Source organism: Sphaeramia orbicularis, chromosome 5 (assembly GCF_902148855.1).
Source record: "Sphaeramia orbicularis chromosome 5, fSphaOr1.1, whole genome shotgun sequence".
Lineage (NCBI taxonomy): Eukaryota > Metazoa > Chordata > Actinopteri > Kurtiformes > Apogonidae > Sphaeramia > Sphaeramia orbicularis.
This window is the reverse complement of record NC_043961.1, coordinates 8,092,874-8,115,407: the sequence shown is the minus strand read 5'-3', so window position 1 is coordinate 8,115,407 and position 22,534 is coordinate 8,092,874. Positions and strand designations below refer to the sequence as shown.

General features: G+C 37.5%; 1 protein-coding gene across 1 annotated transcript in view; it reads left to right on the top strand.

Annotated features, from left to right (window-relative positions):
- LOC115419135 (copine-9-like) overlaps positions 1-22,534 on the top strand; it is a 399,664-nt gene that overhangs the window by 292,493 nt on the left and 84,637 nt on the right. Inside the window, exons 9-10 of the mRNA XM_030133771.1 lie at positions 10,161-10,264; positions 12,366-12,470. Of these exons, the coding sequence (XP_029989631.1) occupies positions 10,161-10,264; positions 12,366-12,470 (209 nt within the window). The remainder of the gene's footprint in view (positions 1-10,160; positions 10,265-12,365; positions 12,471-22,534) is intronic.

Genomic DNA, 22,534 nt, shown 5'->3' with positions numbered 1-22,534 from the left:
CCCTGGAGACCGCATTGGACCTCACAGACTCTGGAGACCACATTGGACCTTACAGACCCTGGAGACCACACTGGACCGGACAGACCCTGGAGACCACATTGGACCTTACAGACCCTGTAGACCACATTGAACCTAACAGACCCTGGAGACCACATTGAACCTAACAGACCCTGGAGACCACATTGGACTTTAAAGACTCTGGAGACCACATTGGACCTAACAGACCCTGGAGACCACATTGGACTTTAAAGACTCTGGAGACCACATTGGACCTAACAGACCCTGGAGACCACATTGGACCTGACAGACCCTAGAGACCACATTGGACCTTATAGACCCTGGAGACCACATTGGATCTTACAGACCCTGGAGACCACATTGGACCTTACAGACCCTGGAGACCACACTGGACCTTACAGACCCTGGAGACCACATTGAACCTAACAGACCCTGGAGACCACACTGGGCTTTAAAGACTCTGGAGACCACATTGGACCTAACAGACCCTGGAGACCACATTGGACCTTACAGACCCCGGAGACCACATTGGACTTGACAGACCCTGGAGACGCATTGGACCTCACAGACTCTGGAGACCACATTGGACCTTACAGACCCTGGAGACCGCATTGGACCTTACAGACCCTGGAGACCGCATTGGACCTGATAGACCCTGGAGACCACATTGGACCTTACAGACCCTGGAGACCACATTGGACCTTACAGACCCCAGAGACCACATTGGACCTGACAGACCCCGGAGACCACATTGGACCTGACAAACCCTGGAGACCGCATTGGACCTCACAGACTCTGGAGACCACATTGGACCTTACAGACCCTGGAGACCACACTGGACCGGACAGACCCTGGAGACCACATTGGACCTAACAGACCCTGGAGACCACATTGGACCTTACAGACCCTGTAGACCACATTGAACCTAACAGACCCTGGAGACCACATTGAACCTAACAGACCCTGGAGACCACATTGGACTTTAAAGACTCTGGAGACCACATTGGACCTAACAGACCCTGGAGACCACATTGGACTTTAAAGACTCTGGAGACCACATTGGACCTAACAGACCCTGGAGACCACATTGGACCTGACAGACCCTAGAGACCACATTGGACCTTATAGACCCTGGAGACCACATTGGATCTTACAGACCCTGGAGACCACATTGGACCTTACAGACCCTGGAGACCACACTGGACCTTACAGACCCTGGAGACCACATTGGACCTAACAGACCCTGGAGACCACACTGGGCTTTAAAGACTCTGGAGACCACATTGGACCTAACAGACCCTGGAGACCACATTGGACCTGACAGACCCCGGAGACCACATTGGACCTGACAGACCCTGGAGACCGCATTGGACCTCACAGACTCTGGAGACCACATTGGACCTTACAGACCCTGGAGACCACATTGGACCTACAGACCCTGGAGACCGCATTGGCCTGATAGCCCCTGGAGACCACATTGGACCTTACAGACCCTGGAGACCACATTGGACCTTACAGACCCCAGAGAGACCACATTGGACCTGACAGACCCCGGAGACCACATTGGACCTGACAAACCCTGGAGACCGCATTGGACCTCACAGACTCTGGAGACCACATTGGACCTACAGACCCTGGAGACCACACTGGACCGACAGAACCCTGGAGACCACATTGGACCTAACAGACCTGGAGACCACATTGGACCTTACAGACCCTGTAGACCACATTGAACCTAACAGACCCTGGAGACCACATTGAACCTAACAGACCCTGGAGACCACATTGGACTTTAAAGACTCTGGAGACCACATTGGACCTAACAGACCCTGGAGACCACATTGGACTTTAAAGACTCTGGAGACCACATTGGACCTAACAGACCCTGGAGACCACATTGGACCTGACAGACCCTAGAGACCACATTGGACCTTATAGACCCTGGAGACCACATTGGATCTTACAGACCCTGGAGACCACATTGGACCTTACAGACCCTGGAGACCACACTGGACCTTACAGACCCTGGAGACCACATTGAACCTAACAGACCCTGGAGACCACACTGGGCTTTAAAGACTCTGGAGACCACATTGGACCTAACAGACCCTGGAGACCACATTGGACCTTACAGACCCCGGAGACCACATTGGACTTGACAGACCCTGGAGACCGCATTGGACCTCACAGACTCTGGAGACCACATTGGACCTTACAGACCCTGGAGACCGCATTGGACCTTACAGACCCTGGAGACCGCATTGGACCTGATAGACCCTGGAGACCACATTGGACCTTACAGACCCTGGAGACCACATTGGACCTTACAGACCCCAGAGACCACATTGGACCTGACAGACCCCGGAGACCACATTGGACCTGACAAACCCTGGAGACCGCATTGGACCTCACAGACTCTGGAGACCACATTGGACCTTACAGACCCTGGAGACCACATTGGACCTTATAGACCCTGGAGACCACATTGGACCTTACAGACTCTGGAGACCACATTGGACCTTATAGACCCTGGAGACCACATTGGACCTTACAGACCCTGTAGACCACATTGGACCTCAGATTGTGTCCTCACTGGAACTGTTACTATCACTGTCTTGTAATGTATGCAAAAGTGACCAAAAATAGTCACTTAGCCAATAAAGGCTTAAGAGCTGCATTCAGAATTCATGACAGTCCCGTCGGTGTGTTTCCATTTTTAACTCCGTCTGGGTGAACTTCAATGGCTGCACCGACTTCAGAATATTTGTCGTCCGCATCAAGTGGAAAGAAAGTGAATTATTAACTTTTCCCTCAAAGTGACGATGATGATGAGAGGTGCTCATGAATTATTTATGCGGTCTTAAAGTTCACTCTTCTTGCCACGGTGGGTAATAATCAGACGCTCCAGTCAGAGGCAGAAGCTCAGCAGCTTTACAGCACTTTCAGATGTAAACATACAATTACATCCATGCAGAAGACGTGAACATGAGGACGCCTCTGCTGTACTGCACACACAGCAGGATGTTCTTCTGATGCGTATCATGCATATGGATCAGCTCAGACTGCAGGGTACGGCAGCGAGGCCACCGTCCTGAAGGGGTTCATGAACACACACACGGGCCATTTAGTTGTTTGTGTCATTTAATATTCATGTAGGTTAAAGAGAAGCGCACAGTTGATTAGACAAACATGTAAAAATAAACAGGAAGAGGAAGAAAAAGCTTTGTGTGACTTCATATGAGATCTGACGGAAAACAGAAAAACCTCATTTTCATTTTATTAACCCTTAGGGCTCCACGGTCACGGCCCCATGACTGAATCACATGACATTTTAACACGTCGAAGCATCAGAAGTCGGTCACATAGACCACTGGGGACAACTGCATTTAAAAGTGCAGACTTGAAACACTCTCTCACTTTTTATTCAGTGTTGATAGAGCAAATACAATCGGAGATATGATGGTTTAACACCAGAGCAAACAAACGTGAATAAAAGTATGAACTGGAGAAAACGCCTACGTAAAGATCTGCTTTTATGTCAGATATTTGAATATAGTTTTAATTTATTACAATTTTAATTTTCTATACCTAATATTTGGAATCAATATTCACTTTTAAAGTCTTTGAAAAGGTTTGTTAAGCATCATTGTGTTATTTTTGCAGTAAATTGTATACATTTTTCAAATCTGATTTAACCCTTTCATGTAAAGTTAGGGCAAAAAAACTGTAATTTAATTATGGAAAATTAGCGTATTTTTATGAGATGGTTATTTTTTGTTATTTAACTGTATTTTTTCAGCACCCCTGCTGCCGGAATAATACCATTTTGTTTTTTTTTTACAGTGTACAGAAAACATATATACATATAAACACAAATAGACAAATTATGACCCAGGGTCATAACGCAGGATAAACAAGCGATTTGATTGGCTCATCTGAGTGAAGCTATTGTCACATTATCTGGAGTAGGAGCACCCAGTGTCTATAGCCGCCACCGTCGGATAAAAATACCTCATGAAAATGATCTGTTCTCATGAATTTATCAGAGGTTGGTCACGGGTCTGGACAGAACCATCACTGGGTCTGGGTCTGGACCGAGGTCTGCCATTTGATGAGCCTGCCATAGATACTGATGTAAGAAACTGACGGGTTTTGGTTATTATCAAGAAAACATGTTAAATGGACAGATATGAGCTCTGAAATAAACTATTATGAGCTATTTTTGTTGTTATCATTATATTTGTCCAAACAAATGGACCTTTAGTTGGACCAGGCATTAAAATGAACAAGAAACTGAAGAAAACAAAGGGTGTTTGACCGTAAATACAAAGAAATCCAGTCATTTCTTGTTGTGTACAGGAGGGTGACTGAGCATGCTCAGTTGTGGCGCATCAACTGGAACAAGGCAGAATGTGGATTCCAGGGCCTGCCTCAAATACTGCAAAGTACATTTCTAAGTACTAATTATACCTCTAGGCCAGTTTTTAGAGCAGTCAGTGCAGATTGTAGTTTCAGTCAGTGATGACAGTATTACATAATGAGAATCCTCTTGTTTTATGACATGATATTTGACGGTTATGGTTGTGAAGTGTGCTTTTAGAGGTCTACCCCTGTCCTGATGCTTTTGTGGGACATTCTGTTGGATTAATCAGGTTGTCATTGTCAGTTTAATGCCTGTTTTTTTTATTCACTATGAGTTCAACTTCATTCTCATTTATGTCAGAGACGTTCTATTGAAGTGGGAAACGGCAGATATCGGAGCAGTTTCCCTACTGACAAAAATATAATCGGATACCAGATTTAGATTGGATCGTGAGTATCACTGTGAGTTCAGTGGACTTGACTTTTATTTTAAAGGATTGATATTTAGCTTTTTTTTTTTTTTTTTAATGGCATTCTTCCTTTTCCTACATTTCCCTGTGGTCTACATAAACTGTAAATGCTCTGCTTGGGTCTGAATCCGTCACTATATGCAAATAAAAACAGCATCATTTGAATAAGAGTAAGACATTTTATTTAAGAGACCTTACAAGGAACAAATAGAAACAACAATATAGAACGATTAAAGAAAACTGTAGTCGCTTTTCCATTGGACATCTGAGCAAAACTTTACCAATATTTACTAAATGTTGAAAAAACAGAAGTGTGTAATGTCGGTTTTTCCATTAAATCACAAATGCGATGATTTGTTTATTTATTATTGCGAGATGACACGAGAAGTCATTTCATAAACATGTCGACAAACATAAATATGGTGTTGATTTACAGATATATTCATTATTATTATTTTATATTACCCCTCTATCTGGTACTAAATTAAAAATGATGGGTTTCCTGGTGTGTCCACACATACTGACACATGTTTCTTTTAAAACTCTTCTTCTTCTCTTGTTGTAACGTCCGTCAACATCGTTTTTTTTTTGTTTTTTTTTTATTCAGGTGACTCTAGTTGTAGAAAAGGTCTTTCCATTTCAGTTTTTGTGATATACCAATGGCGTCACCTCTTGCCAGCACAAACATTTTTAATCAAAAAATGAGACTTTTGGCAAAACTGTCATTTTTCCATTAGGCAAATTTTTATGCACAAGTTATATTTGCACAATTTGAGGATCGGTGGAAAAGAGACTTGTGATAGTTATGTGCAAAAATAAGGTAACATGGTAATTATATATAATGTTAGATAAAGCATCTTATTTTTATCATATACTTCTATTATAGTTGACCCTTTTACTCTGGATTTATTTATTTATTGTGTATTGATGTGGTATGGCTGTGTTTGTGGAGCAGTGACTGCATTTTATATTTTGCATTTACCCTAGGGGATGAATAAAGTAAATCTATCTATCTATCTATCTATCTATCTATCTATCTATCTATCTATCTATCTATCTATCTATCTATCTATCTATCTATCTATCTATCTATCTATCTATCTATCTATCTATCTATCTATCTATCTATCTATCTATCTACCTTTTTGATAAAATTCGTAAAATTTTAACTATGTCTCGGATAAATACATAGAAAGTTGACTTGATAAAGATATTGAATTGAACTGAATTGAATTGAACTGACAAATCTTTAATATTCCTGAAGAGCAATTTGATTTACAACAGAAGTATACATGTCTGACATATCATTAAAACAATCAATCTCACATAATACAAGAAATGCAATAAATACAGTAAATAATTTATCATAGTTAATGGCGCATTGTTCCCAACAAACTCATCTACAGAAATATTCTAGTAGTACTTATATTTGAATAAACCTCTTTTCGTAAGTGCTTTGTAAGTGTCTCTACAGCACAAAAGGTGACATAAAAATGCAAACAAGCCGACAAAGTAATGAGATTCTGATAAATCAGTGCAAACAGAAAGGTTGGGAAAATGTTAAGTGATGCTTATGATGCTTAGTTTATGTTTTAAATGGGGTTTTCTGCCGTTATTTGCTGTTTTGCATTCACAAAAAACTATTTTAACATAAGAACCAAACTGAAGTAGGCTTTTCGGTTCCATTATGATGATGAGGGTGAATATATTCAACGTATGGCTGATGAAACTCATTGTCGACATCTGATCCCAGTCGGTCAAAACGGTGAACAAACGGAGCCTTGTTCCACAGAGTTATTAGAAGTGGATGTTAACGACGACGGATGAAATGTTATGTTCATTTACTGTACTTCAGATAAATGAGGTCATCGCGTGTGTGTCATTATCACATCAATAGACTTTTTTTCTTTCTTCTCCTTGAATCATGACCAGGACATTAGCGATAAAATCACCCGACTGACCCTGAAAGCATCACCTTGAGTTAATTATGCACATTAATGCGATCTTTATTCATGACGAGGAAAAATGATTCAGCAAGGGAATCCTGTGTTTCTGTCAGATGGGCACCTTCGCTATCTTCTCATTAAATCAAAATTAAAGTTATTTCTACAGTGATCAGATGAAGACAAAGTCACTGGAAACGCCTCATTGTCATGCATGTCCATAAACACATGTAACACATTTATTACATGGGTTATGAGAAAAAAAACAAACAAAAAACTACAGACTATGTACAGTAGTTTCAGGGCTTCACTGAGAATAAACAGTGGAAATGTAACAGATAAAGTGTCGACAGCTAATGGGAGCATGTGTCTGATGTTGCTCGGCCCTTAAAGATTTAGCACATTTATTTGAAAACTAATTATACCCTTTGTAGACTACAATGTGGGAGGACGGGGACTAGAAATGTTCCTGTTCAGGTGGTGAACCATTAAATATCCATACAAACAGGTATTTACAACTAACGACGAGGTAGGAAATGCAAAAATGTAAAGATTTCCGCTTGACATCCTGAATAAAAATGCAAGAACTCTTTGTGCAAATACATACGGGTGCTTCTATGAAACTGGGTTTATTTTAGTATCTGGCACTTTTCTGCAGAAGCGTATTACATTAACACAAAAAAATAAAATTTGGCTCTGTTTTTCTGAATTAACGAGATACTATTTTCTGAAAAAATATAATTTTGGCTCTGTTTTTCCAAATTAACGAGATTCTGCTTTTTAAAAAAAATATAAAAATTTGGCTCTGTTTTTCCTAATTAAACCCCTTTAGCCCTATCAGTCCGCCGGCGGGCCGAAAACATTATATTAATATTCATCTACTATAAAAATATAATAAATCAGGACAATGGATGTTTTTTTCAACTTTTGCTCAAAGTTTAGACCCTAATGTTAATAAAAGTACATCAAAAGTGTATTTTAGTGCAAACTTTAATGTTCAAACATGATTTTTAATCTTTGTGGGGTGAAATATACGCTATTAAAATCTCCAACACAAACAATTAATTTATGCATATCATCGTCAATCCAGCCGAAAAAAAAACAGGTGAGGATAAAAAAAATTCTAATTTCTCTTTTAGTTTGTTACAGTTTACTCAGGCGTAGTAATAGATACAATATTTTAGACAATGGGAATAGATTCTGTGAGGTCTGTAAATGTCCATAGACACCAAGAACATCCATATGAACCTTATTATCATAAGTATTATAAGTAATTCTTCATTTACTTTGGATATGTCTTTTTAGGCGTTTTTCCCCTGAAAATATGGTCAGGGTTAAACAGGTTAACAAGATACTGTTTTCTGAAAAAATTTAAATTCAGCTCTGTTTTTCCTAATTAACGAGATACTGTTTTCTGGAAAAGTAAAGATTTGGCTCTGTTGTTACAAGATAATTATCTCATTAATTCAGAAAAACAGAGCCGAATTTAAAATTTTTCAGAAACCAGTATCTTGTTAATTCAGGAAAACAGAGCAGAATTAAATTCTTTTTTGTGTGAATTTAATACGTTTCTGTAGTTTTCCATCTTTTTAGACCCAATAACAAAAGGTAAATGTAGACATATTTCCCCCCAGGATGGACCTAATGATGACCTCAGATAAATGCAATAAAATTATACTTTTACTCTGAGCCATCCCATAATTAAAGAATTTTTAATCAAATATTGGTGCCAAAAATAGGACCCAAATATGGACATTAAATCTCCCTAGGTGTCAGTGCATTAGATGTGAAAACATGTGTAAATGGTCTTCTATAGACTTTAAATAAAGACACTGTGTTCAATGTGTGGATCCTAGTGGTTTTTCTAATCCACACATGTGGGTTTTACATCAATCTCAGTCTCATTCCAGGTTTGATGTGGAACCTATCGTGTCCACTGGTGATACATGCGGAACCTGAACATTTAAACACAAATAAATTGCGAATGATTTTGCAACAGCGGTCATTTTTGTGAAACACTCTGCCTTGAATAATTAGCTCAATTCCTAAAATGTACCTGTGAGAGAATAAAGAGATATTAAAAAAAATAGTAGCACATAATTTTCGTGTCCTTTTGATTGTGTTACATGCAGATTTTTGAATTAAACATAATGTAAAATAATATAAAAATGCGTTTTATCTGAAAAATAGTTTCTCTTTTATCTCAGTATGTATTTATTTTTAAAATAGACCCAAAGTGCTTCCAAACCTGCTTCATAACATTCGTCTACATCTGGTTTGAATTTTTAAACCCCTTCTGTCCTGTTTTTAGGACCAGTTTCAGAGAAGAACCCACAGAGAAAGCACATGCAGGGATGTTAACGGGCTAATTTTGTATTTACATTATGTGACATTCTGATTAATGTTTTAAACCAAAGAAAATACATTCTAATATTAAACAGTAGCTGAAATTACCTGGTGGTCTTCAGTAAAACATGTCCTTATTAGAAGTGTTTAGGTTTTCAGTAAGTTAGCATTAGCATTAGCTAAAAATAGAAGCATTATCATTGTTTTTACCACTAGACACAACTCTGCAGTGAAAGAATGAAGTTTGATTATGAAAGTAAACATTTAACATACCATAAAGTTATGATGTGATGGTATTATCTTTACTGAGGGGCTGTTTGTGGATACAGACTAAACTGCGACAGTTCTGACCTTGTATGGACAATTCCAAACTGAGAGTAGAGTAGAGTAGAGTAGAGTAGAGTAGAGTAGACGAGAGTTGAATAGAATAGAATAGAATAGAATAGAATAGAATAGAATAGAATAGAATAGAATAGAATAGAGTAGCGTAGAGTTGAATAGAATAGAATAGAATAGAATAGAATAGAATAGAATAAGCTTTATTGTCATTACACCAGCTGTTCATGAAATTACAGGTGGTTTCTACCAGCAACAGTGCACTGCAATCTGTGGTTCTCAACCTTTTTTGAACAAATGCCCCTTTTTGTCCTCATGAGCCTCCTGCCCCCCCCCCCCCAGCAGTGCCTGGGGGGTTGGGGGGTGGAACGACGATGGAGCATTATAGCACTCCATAGGTAACCAGTCGTACCACCTCATAGGCGGCGCCTATGAAAATCTTATAAAATCTTGTCCCAAATAAAATAAAATACTGTTTCATATTCGAGTAGTGTGTGACATAAAAGCATGGAAGAGTTATAAGGATGCATGAATTAATCACATGAAAAATGTCCCTGGTGTGTGAAGGCCTTCGTCTAAAAGCAGTTCAGTCTTTCAAGGAAAAATAAACCCAAGAATATTCACTGTGCGAAGTGAGAATGGAATCCATGTCAGTAGATGTAAATGTCATGTGTCCTTCTTCCAGGATATCGCCACCATGCAGTTCTGCGCCAACAAGCTGGACAAAAAGGATTTCTTCGGCAAGTCCGACCCGTTCCTGGTCTTTTACCGGAGCAACGAGGATGGAACGTAAGTGTGTGTTTGTCAAGTGTGTTTGTTGAAGCAACGGAAAATTGTGTACACCATGCAGCTGGGGGGCAAAAAACGGCCCGACAAAGGTTCCGATACAGCCCAGGGGAAGAATATGGGCAAAAATTACACTGAAGATATTAACAATCAAGGTTGTTGAACTGGTTTTAGTTCAGGAATCCATGTATCATTCATTCTTTTCATATTCAACTGAGAATCCACAATCAGAAAATGAAAAAATGACTTATTTCATTATTCATGTACAAATCAAAAATCAAAAACCGAGTTGTTTTTCATTCTTTTGATTGTACGCACAAATTAAAAATTGGAAATAATCAAATGGACCAAATGTGGGGATTCATGTTGACATTTTTGATATCTGTTTGAAGTTCCTGACTTCTTCATATGTTACTTAAGTGTCTTCTCCTTAGACTGTCTCCCATGGACCCACTGTATTAAACTAAACAACAATACCTGGAAGATCCGGACCATTTTTTCAGTTGTCATGTTGTCCTCCTACACAGTAACGCATTTGCTGCCTTTGAATAACACCAAATTATCCATTATTGCAGAATGAATTAGACAGAATACCAGCAAACCCACAACTGTCCAGAGCAACACACCAACAAGTCAGGAACTTCCAGTTATGCACCGCGCATTATTTTTTTTCTCACACGTCACCAAAGGAGCTCCGTACTTCTTCAAGAATTAAACCCACTGAGGTTTTTGTCCAATGCTGGTAAAATTTTATTAACATTATTTTTTGGGAGAGAGAAGGATAAAGACAGAAAAGGTTGTCGCTATTATTGTATTTGGGATTATTGACTTTGCTGGGGGGGGGGGGGGGGTATTTATTAATTTATTATTATTATTATTATTATTATTATTATTATTATTATTATTATTAATTTTTTATTTACTTTTATTTTAATGTTTTTATTTTCTTTTCCCCCTAAGCTTCTTTCTATACTATTATTTAAAACCCTTTTCTGATTTCTCACTTCTGTATACCCCAGTCCTTTAACCCTTTTACTTAGACTGGCAGTTTTATTCTCATTCTGTCTTCTGTTTCCACCTGGGTATGCAAAACCCGCACAAAAGAAAAAAAAAACAAACAAACATAAATAACCACACACACACACACACACACACACACACACACACACACACACACACACACAGTGATAACCAGTCCAAGACACAGGTCAGAAAGTTAACCTTTCATAGTTCACTCAACCTTAGTGTGTTATTGGAGGACACAACAAGACTTTATTATTTTTTTTAAATAAAATTTTTCAAACTTTTTTATTGTCATGTAGAAAATCAAGGGTAATGAAGATACCAAATATATGTATTTGGTCCCATTAGAACCTTCCTTTGGTTTTGCTTAATGTCTGTGTCTTATGCATTCTCTTTTGTTTGTTTGTTTATCTTTGTTACGTCTGTCACAATATTTTGTCGGGCACTAAATAGAATTAAAAACAAAACAAAACAAAACAAAACAAAAAACAACATTATTTTTTGCCCAAACAAAGGACCACAACCCACTGAAAACAGGTATGAGACCCACTTTTGGTCCGTGACCCACCAGTTGAGAACCCCTGGTCTGGTCAGTGTGGGACTCCTGTCACCGCTCTACGACAGCCAGAGAAAATCCAATCGCAGATTTCTGTTCCATCCAGTCCCAGAAGGTGCCTGAAAGCTTCTCTGCCCGTCAGATGAAGAACGAACCGATTTTCTTGACACTGAGACAGAAAACTCTAATCTGTACTTACTGCGTCCTTCAATATTTCAGACACAGCGTTCAGAATCAAACCCCCGTTTGAGCGGTGGTTGTTTCCGCTGTCTCTGCAGCAGATTTACGGCAGCACATACACAAGGGTCTGTCGGTGTGTATCTGTACCTTTGAACACCGACAAGGAAAGTAAAACTGTAGATGCACATAAAAGGGTTCTTTACTCAGGGGAGTGTTCTAAAGGCAGCGCAGATCAAACCCTTTCTACGTCTCTGTGACACCTTTTATGTTTATTCCGGCATCTGTCGGTGTGTATTTCATGAACAGAAGTGCCTCCACATGTTGAGCTGCCTTTCTGTGTTTCAGGTTCACCATCTGCCATAAGACCGAGGTGGTCAAGAACAATCTGAACCCAGTGTGGCAGTCGTTTACCATCCCCGTACGAGCGCTCTGTAATGGAGACTATGACAGGTGATCAACACAGCACATGAATATTACATGCTTATCTGACTCTGACTTTAACCCTGTAATGCACAAGTGTCAAACATGTGGCCCGGGGGCCAAAATCGGCCCGCCAAAGGTTCCATTCTGGCCCACGGGATGAATTTGCAAAGTGCAAGTTAGGGCATCGAACTCAAAAATAATATCATAATAACCTATAAATAATGACAACATCAATTTTTTCTCTTTGATTTAGTGTAAAAAACACTAAATTATGAAAATACACTAAATTATGAAAATTTACATTAACAAACTATCCTTTAACAATAAAATGTGAATAACCTGAACAAATGTGAACAACCTGAAATGTCTATAGAAAATTAAGTGCAATTTGAACAATATTTTGCCTGTTACTAAATGTTTTGTGCCTTTGTAGATCTGATCTGTAATGCACATGTATAAATGATAAGTTGAGGCATAATATTGATAAAATTGTACTAACATTTCTTAACAAATTTCATTGTTCATTCACATCCTTTTTGTTTGGATAGTTTGTAAATGTAAATACTGGCATAATTGAATGGTATTTTTTGCGCTAAAACAATTTGGAGTTGTCATTATTTATTGCCTATCAAGTTATTATTTTACTGGTCCGGCCCACTTCCGATTATATTGGGCTGAATGTGGCCCCCGGAAGAAAATGAATTTGACACCCCTGCTGTAATGCCAAATGTATCATATTTGATACATGAGTTTTGAAGCCCTCTACTTCAACATTATTCTCATAATATTAGGGCTTTATTCTTGAAATATGACGAGATTACTGTACTTTCCGGACCATAAGCCGCAACTTTTTTCTCATTTTGAACCCTGCGGCTTATACAGCGATGCAGCTCGAGTATAGATTTATACAGGCTAATGACCACCAGGGGGCGCTCTAGCAGGAAACACAAAAGTGAGATAGACAGGTGGAAGAGGTGATGAAGAGGAGAAGTTTTAATCTTAACTTTTAACAATCATTTTGTGTGTCATGCACAAACCCTCATCATGGTAAACACACAAAGAAGTGCATATTTTGCAGCTTTTAAGTTAAGAGCAATCGATGTATCAAAGGGCGCTTCATATACTTTATGAAGTTACCCTTGGCAAAGCAAATTTGTTCAGCACCAAAAGGAACCAGACTACCATTCTGCTGTTAGGACGCTGGACAAGACAAGTAGAAAAAAAAAAAAGTAGTGTGAGATACTGTTGAGCCGCATTATGTAATAAATTCCCATTATGTAATAAAAGTTCAAAATGTAATAAGAATGTCACATCATCTTGTAATAAAGCCGCATTTTGTAATAAGTTGACGCATTTTGTAATAAACTACGTCAATGCATTATGTAGTAAATTTTTTTCACATTATGTAGTAAGTTATTACAGTTTGAGAAATTTATTACAAAATGCACTTGACACATTTTTATTTTTAAAAAAATGTAATAACATGGTTCATTATGTAATAATCCAAATTAATATAATTTCAGAGCAATTAAGAAGAAATTAGTCACAGGAGCTACAGGTAATGGAATCAGAACTTTAACCACACAGTTTAAAGATTAATTTAGCACATTACATTTTCCTGAAAATAAAAATGTGTCAAGTGCATTTTGTAATAAATTTCTCAAATTGTAATAACTTACTACATAATGCGAAAAAATTTACTACATAATGCGTTGAGGTAGTTTATTACAAAATGCGTCAGTTTATTACATAATGCGGCTTTATTACAAGATGACATGACATTCTTATTACATTTTGAATTTTTATTACATAATGGGAATTTATTACATAATGCGGCTCAACAGATACTCCCTGGTAAAATGTCCAAATAAAAGAGGATACACAAGCAAAGGTGTCAGAAAAATGGGCAATGATGACTGGGAGTACAGTTGGTGTCGGCTGCTGCCTTATCGGTACAGACGGCTGCCTGTCAGCCAGCTGAGCCCATACAAAAAAAAAAAAAAAAAAAAGCAATCGATGTGTCTGTCCAAGAAGGAAATAGAGCTGCAGCACGGAAGTGCCATTGAGCAACAACGGAGGAGAGACGTAGAAGGTGTGTGACGGAGTCTTTGAGGCTGTTCAATTGAAGAACACTGAAGAAGACGACTGCAGTGGTTTCAAGAAGATGAAGATACAGATCAATGACTTTTCTGGGTTTTCTAACCAGCTGTGTTTCTACCGTTTTACTGATGTGTTACAGGCACTGTTTGGAAAAAAGCAGTGAAGGTATGGAAATAAATATTTAACCCTTTCATGCATAGGTCACTCCAGTGGACAGTTCTTCTCCAGCTGTTCTCTTGTATATAAATGGGTTTTATTGTTTTAGTTCCATATCAGCTGACACAGTGGACACTGATGCATCATCCCACACACTGACATTCAGATCATTACTGTAACTTTGCTGTTCTAGATAAACCTGATCTGCACTAACATGTTTGAGTGTAAATCAATTGTTATTTGTTAGACAAGAAGGCTTTTTTTTTTTTTGCATATTATCTCCATGAAGTGAGTCATTACTAGCATTAGAATATATTACAATGTGAGAAGACATTAGATTAGCAGCATTAGAAATGTTTTTATTGCATTGTTTTCATATCACTTTCTGATATTGGGTTTTAAACACATGTTTCTTTACTTCAAAAATGAAATGCATGGATATTTTTGTAACTCCATAGGAAAAAAAAAAAACTCGACCGCATTGTTTTTTTCATGCTTAAGGAGGAATAAAAACACTGAAGAAAAAAATCTTGACTAAGGTTCTCACAATTCATGCATGAAAGGGTTAAATAATCTTTCTGTTTACCATCTTTCTGTGTAAATATCTCATGTGACAACGTGCGGCTTATATTCTGGTGCGCCTTATAGCCTGGAAAGTACAGTACTCTTATAATATTATGACTTCATTCTTGTAAAATTCTGACTCTTTTTATTTTCAACTTTATTCTCATAATATTGAGGGTTTTATCTTGGTACTTTACGGCTTTATTCTCATAAAGACAGGTGTTTTTATTTTCTTACGTGGCCCTAATACACCGTCGTACATTGTAATGAACTAAACTCTTCTGTTAAACTGAACTGTGGCTGAGCTGACAATGTTGTACAGGAAAGATGTCGTGTATTCAGCAATAAAGTTATTAACAAATTTGCAAATACGGAGTCTTAAATAGGACGGTGAAGGAGAAGAAGAAGAAGATGTCAGTTTAACTATTTTTCTAAACAGCTCATTAAACTCGACAGAAAAAAGCACGTTTCACTCAAATGATTATTCTAATGAGTTTCTTTAATCTTCACTTCTGGGTAAAAGTTGTTAATCAACTTGGTAAAAAAAAAAAAAAAAAAAAAAAAAAAAAAAAAAGATTGGCTTGTATTTGCATCTGAAAATGTTGCAACATGTCACTGCTTGATAAAACCCCTGTGAAAGTTGCTGCTGGAATGTAATGGGTTTTTTTTGTGGTCAGAGTCTGAGTAAAACAGACTCGTTACAGAGACATAACCCCTCAGAACGGAACCAGTTACCGCTGGAATGACAATAAGAATATCTACCGAGTCTGAGAGGAGTCACCGACACCAAAAACAATAATCCCAATTTAATTAATCGTGCTTGTGATTTAATAATTCATGCTCTCTATTAATTCTGACTTATCAACTTAACGCCATGGGCTCATAAACTTCACACATTCATTATGGCGCTAATTTAATACAGTTTTATTCTGATGTCTATGAGGAAATCCTTGATCCTGACTCTAAGGATGCGCCTTCGAAAGAAGTAAAATAGTCCTACGATCAGACAGCAGGTTTTAAGGAGCAATTCAGATTTTTTGGTAAAATCTGATTTTTTTTGCAGCCTGTGGAACCTGCCTTTTTTCCCATTAGAACCTGCATTTGATCCTATTAGAACCTGTGTTTGGTTTCATTAGAACCTGTATTTGATCCCTTTAGAACTTGTATTTGATCCCATTTCAATCTGTATTTGATCCCAATAGAACCCTCCTTTTGTCCCATTAGAACCTGCCTTTTGTCCCATTAGAACATGTATTTGATCCCATTAGAATCCTCCTTCTGTCCCATTAGAACCCTCCTTTTGTCCCATTAGAACCTGCCTTTTGTCCCATTAGAACCTGTATTTGATCCCATTAGAATCTGCCTTTTGTCCCATTAGAACCTGTATTTGATCCCATTAGAACCCTCCTTTTGTCCCATTAGAACCTGTACTTGATCCCATTAGAGCCCTCCTTTTGTCCCATTAGAACCTGCCTTTTGTCCCATTAGAACCTGTATTTGATCCCATTAGAACATGTATTTGATCCCAATAGAACCTTCCTTTTGTCCCATTAGAACCTGTATTTGATCCCATTAGAACCTTCCTTTTGACCCATTAGAACCTGTATTTGATCCCATTAGAACCTTCCTTTGGTCCCATTAGAACCTGCCTTTTTTCCCATTAGAACCTGTATTTGATCCCATTAGAACCCTCCTTTTGTCCCATTAGAACCTGTACTTTATCCCATTAGAGCCCTCCTTTTGTCCCATTAGAACCTGCCTTTTATCCTATTAGAACCTGTATTTGATCCCATTAGAACCTGTATCTGATCCCATTAGAACCTGCCTTTTGTCCCATTAGAACCCTCCTTTTGTTCCAGTAGAACCTGTATTTGATCCCATTAGAACCTTCCTTTGATCCCATTAGAACATGTGTTTGATCCCATTAGAACCTTCCTTTGTCCCATTAGAACCTGTATTTGATCCCATTAGAACCTTCCTTTTGTCCCATTAGAACCTGTATTTGATCCCATTAGAACCTTCCTTTGTCCCATTAGAACCTGTATTTGATCCCATTAGAACCTTCCTTTGGTCCCATTAGAACATGTATTTGATCCCATTAGAACCTGTATTTGATCCCATTAGAACCTTCCTTTGTCCCATTAGAACCTGTATTTGATCCCATTAGAACCTTCCTTTGGTCCCATTAGAACATGTATTTGATCCCATTAGAGCCTGTATTTGATCCCATTAGAACCTTCCTTTGGTCCCATTAGAACATGTATTTGATCCCATTAGAACATGTATTTGATCCCATTAGAACCTTCCTTTGTCCCATTAGAACCTGTATTTGATCCCATTAGAACCTTCCTTTTGTCCCATTAGAACCTTCCTTTGGTCCCATTAGAACCTGTATTTGATCCCATTAGAACCTTCCTTTGTCCCATTAGAACCTGTATTTGATCCCATTAGAACCTTCCTTTGGTCCCATTAGAACATGTATTTGATCCCATTAGAGCCTGTATTTGATCCCATTAGAACCTTCCTTTGGTCCCATTAGAACATGTATTTGATCCCATTAGAACATGTATTTGATCCCATTAGAACCTTCCTTTGTCCCATTAGAACCTGTATTTGATCCCATTAGAACCTTCCTTTGGTCCCATTAGAACATGTATTTGATCCCATTAGAACATGTATTTGATCCCATTAGAACCTTCCTTTGGTCCCATTAGAACATGTATTTGATCCCATTAGAACATGTATTTGATCCCATTAGAACCTTCCTTTGGTCCCATTAGAACATGTATTTGATCCCATTAGAACCTTCCTTTGTCCCATTAGAACCTGTATTTGATCCCATTAGAACCTGCCTTTTGTCCCATTAGAACCTTCCTTTTTGTCTCACTGGAACTGTTACTGTCACTGTCTTGTACTGTGTGCAGAAATGTCCAAAAATAGTCACTTGCCCGATAAAGGGTTAAGTGACCATTTCTGCAGACTTTCCCTGACAGACATAAACAAACACTTGCGTTTACGTCAACATTTCCCACATGAACAGGATGGAAGACTGTACCTGAACAACCTCAAACCAGGAGAACATGTTATAATTCACACTGTTTTTAATTAACAACCATTTCTTGCTGTTTTGACAAAAATAACTGAATTCATTCTTTGATCATTGTATTTCCTCTGGGGTCTGGAACATGTTCGGATCAGGCAGTTGGTCCGTCTCAGTCCCTTAAGTGTCTTAGCTGTGACGAAAGTGAAAAACTTAATATAAAAAAGTCCCAAACCCACATTTGAGAGGGAGCGCAAAGTCTCAGAGTCTGGAAACCACGTCCGCTGGGGAAGAGAAAACAATCAGCAGCGCAATATGAAAGCAATGGGTTCAAACGCCAATAAAATACCTGTCGCAGGCGAAAAACATTAGATTTCCAGAACGTCACAGAGTTATATTTAGCTCCGTACGTCTACCTGAGAGGAAGAAGTAAAGTGACAAATTCAATATTATGTGGAAAAATCAAATTCTACAGAGTAAGGAGGATTTATCAGCCTGTGTGATTCTGTCTGACGCAAACAGAGGAGGAAGGAGAGCATTAATGGAAGGATGAAGCCTGTACGGAACGGATTTAGAAGGTTCTCTAGGGTCAGCAAGATGAGATGAGATAACATAAAATAAGATAAGGCAGGATAAGATAAGATGAGATAAGATGAGATAAAATAAGATATAATTAGACTAGATGAGATCAAACAAGATGAGATAAGATAAGATGAGATAAGATAACATAAAATAAGATAAGACAACATGAGATAAGATGACAGAAGATAAGTTGAGATAAAATAAGATAAGATGAGATCAAATAAGATGAGATGAGATAAGGAAGGATAAGATAAAATAAAATAAGATGAAACTAAATGAAATGAGAGAAAATAAAATGAGATTAAATAAGATAAGATGAGATCAGTTGAGATAAAATAAGATTAGATACGATGAGATAAGATAAGGTAAAATAAGATAAGATACAATGAGATAAAATAAGATAACCTGAGATAAAATAAGATAAAATAAGACTAGATGAGATCAAATAAGATGAGATAAGGAAGGATAAGATAAAATTAAATAAGATGAGATGAAATGAAATGAGATGAAACGAGAGAAAATAAAATAAGATTAAATAAGATAAATTGAGAGTAGTTAAAATAAGATGAGATAAAATAAAATAAGATTAGATATGATGAGATAAGATAAGGTAAAATAAGATAAGATATGATGAGATGAAATGAGATAAGCTGAGATAAAATAAGATAAGATAAAATAAGACTAGATGAGATCAAATAAGATGAGATAAGGAAGGATAAGATAAAATTAAATAAGATGAAATGAAATGAGATAAAACAAGAGAAAATAAAATCAGATTAAATACGATAAACTGAGATTAGTTAAAATAAAATGAGATGAGATAAGATGAGATAAAATAAGATTAGATACGATGAGATAAGATAAGATAAGGTAAAATAAGATAAGATATGATGATTTGAAACAAGATAAGCTGAGATAAAATAAGATAAAATAAGACAAGATGAGATCAAATAAGATGAGATAAGATAAAATAACATGAGATAAAATAAGATAAGACAAGATGAGATAAGATGACAGAAGATAAGATGACATCAAATAAGATGAGATAAGATAAAATAAGATGAGATAAAATAAGGAAGGATAAGATAAGATAGGATAAAATAAGATAAGATTAGATAAAATGAGATGAAATAAAATGAGATAAAATAAGATAAGATGAGATAAGTTAAGATAAAATAAGATGAGATGAGATAAAATAAGATAAGATACGATGAGATAAGATAAGGTAAAACAAGATAAGATATGATGAGATGAAATAAGATGAGATAAAATAAGATAAGATAAAATAAGATAAGGCAGGATAAGATAAAATAGAATAAAAGAAGATAAGATCAGATTAAATAAGATGAGATAAGTTAAGATAAAATAAGATGAGATGAGATAAAATAAGATAAGATACGATGAGATAAGATAAGGTAAATTAAGACAAGATATGATGAGATGAAATAAGACAAGATGAGATAAAATAAGATAAGGCAGGATAAGATAAGATAGAATGAAAGAAGATAAGATGAGATAAATTAGATAAGATACGATGAGATGAGGTAAGGTAAGATATGATGAGATAAGATAAGACTTTATTGATCTCACCGTGAGGAAATTTCAGTTAACAGCAGTGACAAACAACACACAAGTGCAAAGAAAACGACAGATAGAAAAAACAACTCTATTTTTTCCAGTGCAGTTGAACAGCTTTTCTGATGAATCCTGCTGATCGTGTTGTTCCTGCCCTCAGACTCTGACTTCAGCAGCCCTCGGTCGTAGACTGGAACCAGTTTTCTGGCTGAGTTCTGGTTCTTTGGCTGTAGAAACAGAAGGAACTTGAGGCGTACATCACATATTAAACCAAGAGCATGAATTATTAATGTCAGAGCAAAATGATTTTAAATTGAGAGCATGAATTAATTCCAGCACATGGATGAGTTGTTTTTTTTTGTCCCATCGTGCCACCTCCCAGGCTCTGTAGGTATCCAAACACAGAGAATAATAAACACACACACAGGCAATAATCTGCATTTGAAAACCCTTCTATATCCTCTGTGTGTTTGATACATTAATAATGTTCTATTGGCAAATGAATACGTTCACACATTTTTTATTCATTCAGAAGTTTTAAATAATTTTTTACAGCTGATGAGAATGGTTTGCTCTATAAACTTTGCCTTGGGAACCATCTGACTTTATTAGTTCATTAAAATGAGCAGAACACTTATTACTTATATTTGTACACGCCTGAAGTGACCAAGCGGTGCGAGTAATTCATAATAAACCTTTAATCTGCCGTGTTAACTACTAATGCTTGAACAGAAGTACTTTTACTAGGTAGGTCCAGCTGTGTATTATTATAAAATTAGGGTGTGGTCTAGTTGTATATAGGAGTGTGTATTTGCAAGAATCTGGCGAAGCAATACAAATCACAATACTAGGATCACAATACGATATATTGCAATATATCAAGATAGTGTTACCAAGGCAATATTTTTTGTTTTGTTTCTTTTTGTAAAAGATTATTTCCTGGAAAAACTTATGGTGCAGTCTTTCACTAGCCTCCTTTCCATTAACCCTCAAATTGCGTGTTTCTGCTTAGTGTTAGGGTGTATTCACACCTACCACGTTTGGTCCGTTTAAAACGGACCAGAGTTCATTTCCCCAGAAAGTCCGGACTTTTTTTTAGGTGTGAATACAAACATGCAAACTCTGATTCGAACCAAACAAGCGGACCGTCCGCTTCCGAACAGACTCTGGGCCGGTTCACTTCTGGTGTGAATATAACCAACCTTGAACCGAACCAAACCAAGGAATCTTGCGCCTTTTTGTGCTTGACGAGCCGCTGTAGCCGCTGGAAGTAGCCGAGGTTTACGGGTGGTCAGAGCTAACAGCAGCAGCTATGAGCTGTGGACAGACGTGGAGCAATGAGGAGACTGAATGTGTCACTGACATTTGGTCAGATGCCCGTACTATGAAACTGGCTCTGACTGAGCTTTTCATGAGTGTTAACATTATTTTCGGAAGTTTGTGTCTGTAAAAAAACAATTTATATTCCGAAAATGATAACTGTATGTAGGAGCACCACGTCTATTTTCACCAACACCAGCCGTCTCAGATTCACCCCACCCCCAATTTTTATGTCCAATGCTAGCGCAGTTCGTCACATGCGTGCTTGTGTTCACGCATTTTGGTCCACTTGCAAAAAGTGCAATGTGAATGCAATCCGACCCAAATGAAAAAACATAAAGTCCGCATTTGATCCAAATCAAATAAGCGGACCAAAGGACTTTTCAGGTGTGAATACAGCCTTAGCTTGAGTCCAACATAGGTCTAGTCCAGGGGTGTCAAACTCATTTTAGTTCAGGGGCCACATTCAGCCCAAATTGATCTCAAGCAGGCCAGACCAGTAAAACAGTAGCATAATAACCTGTACATAATGACGAATCCAAATTTTTTTCTTTGTTTGAGTGGAATCAAAATTAAATTATGAAAGTATGAACATTTACAAACTATCAAAACAAAAATGATTTGAATAACCTGAAAAAACTGAAATTTCTTGAGAAAAATCAGTGCAATTTTAACAATATTACACCTCAACTTACCACTTACACGTGCATATTATGGATTGGATCTACAAAGGCACAAAACAATTTGATTGATT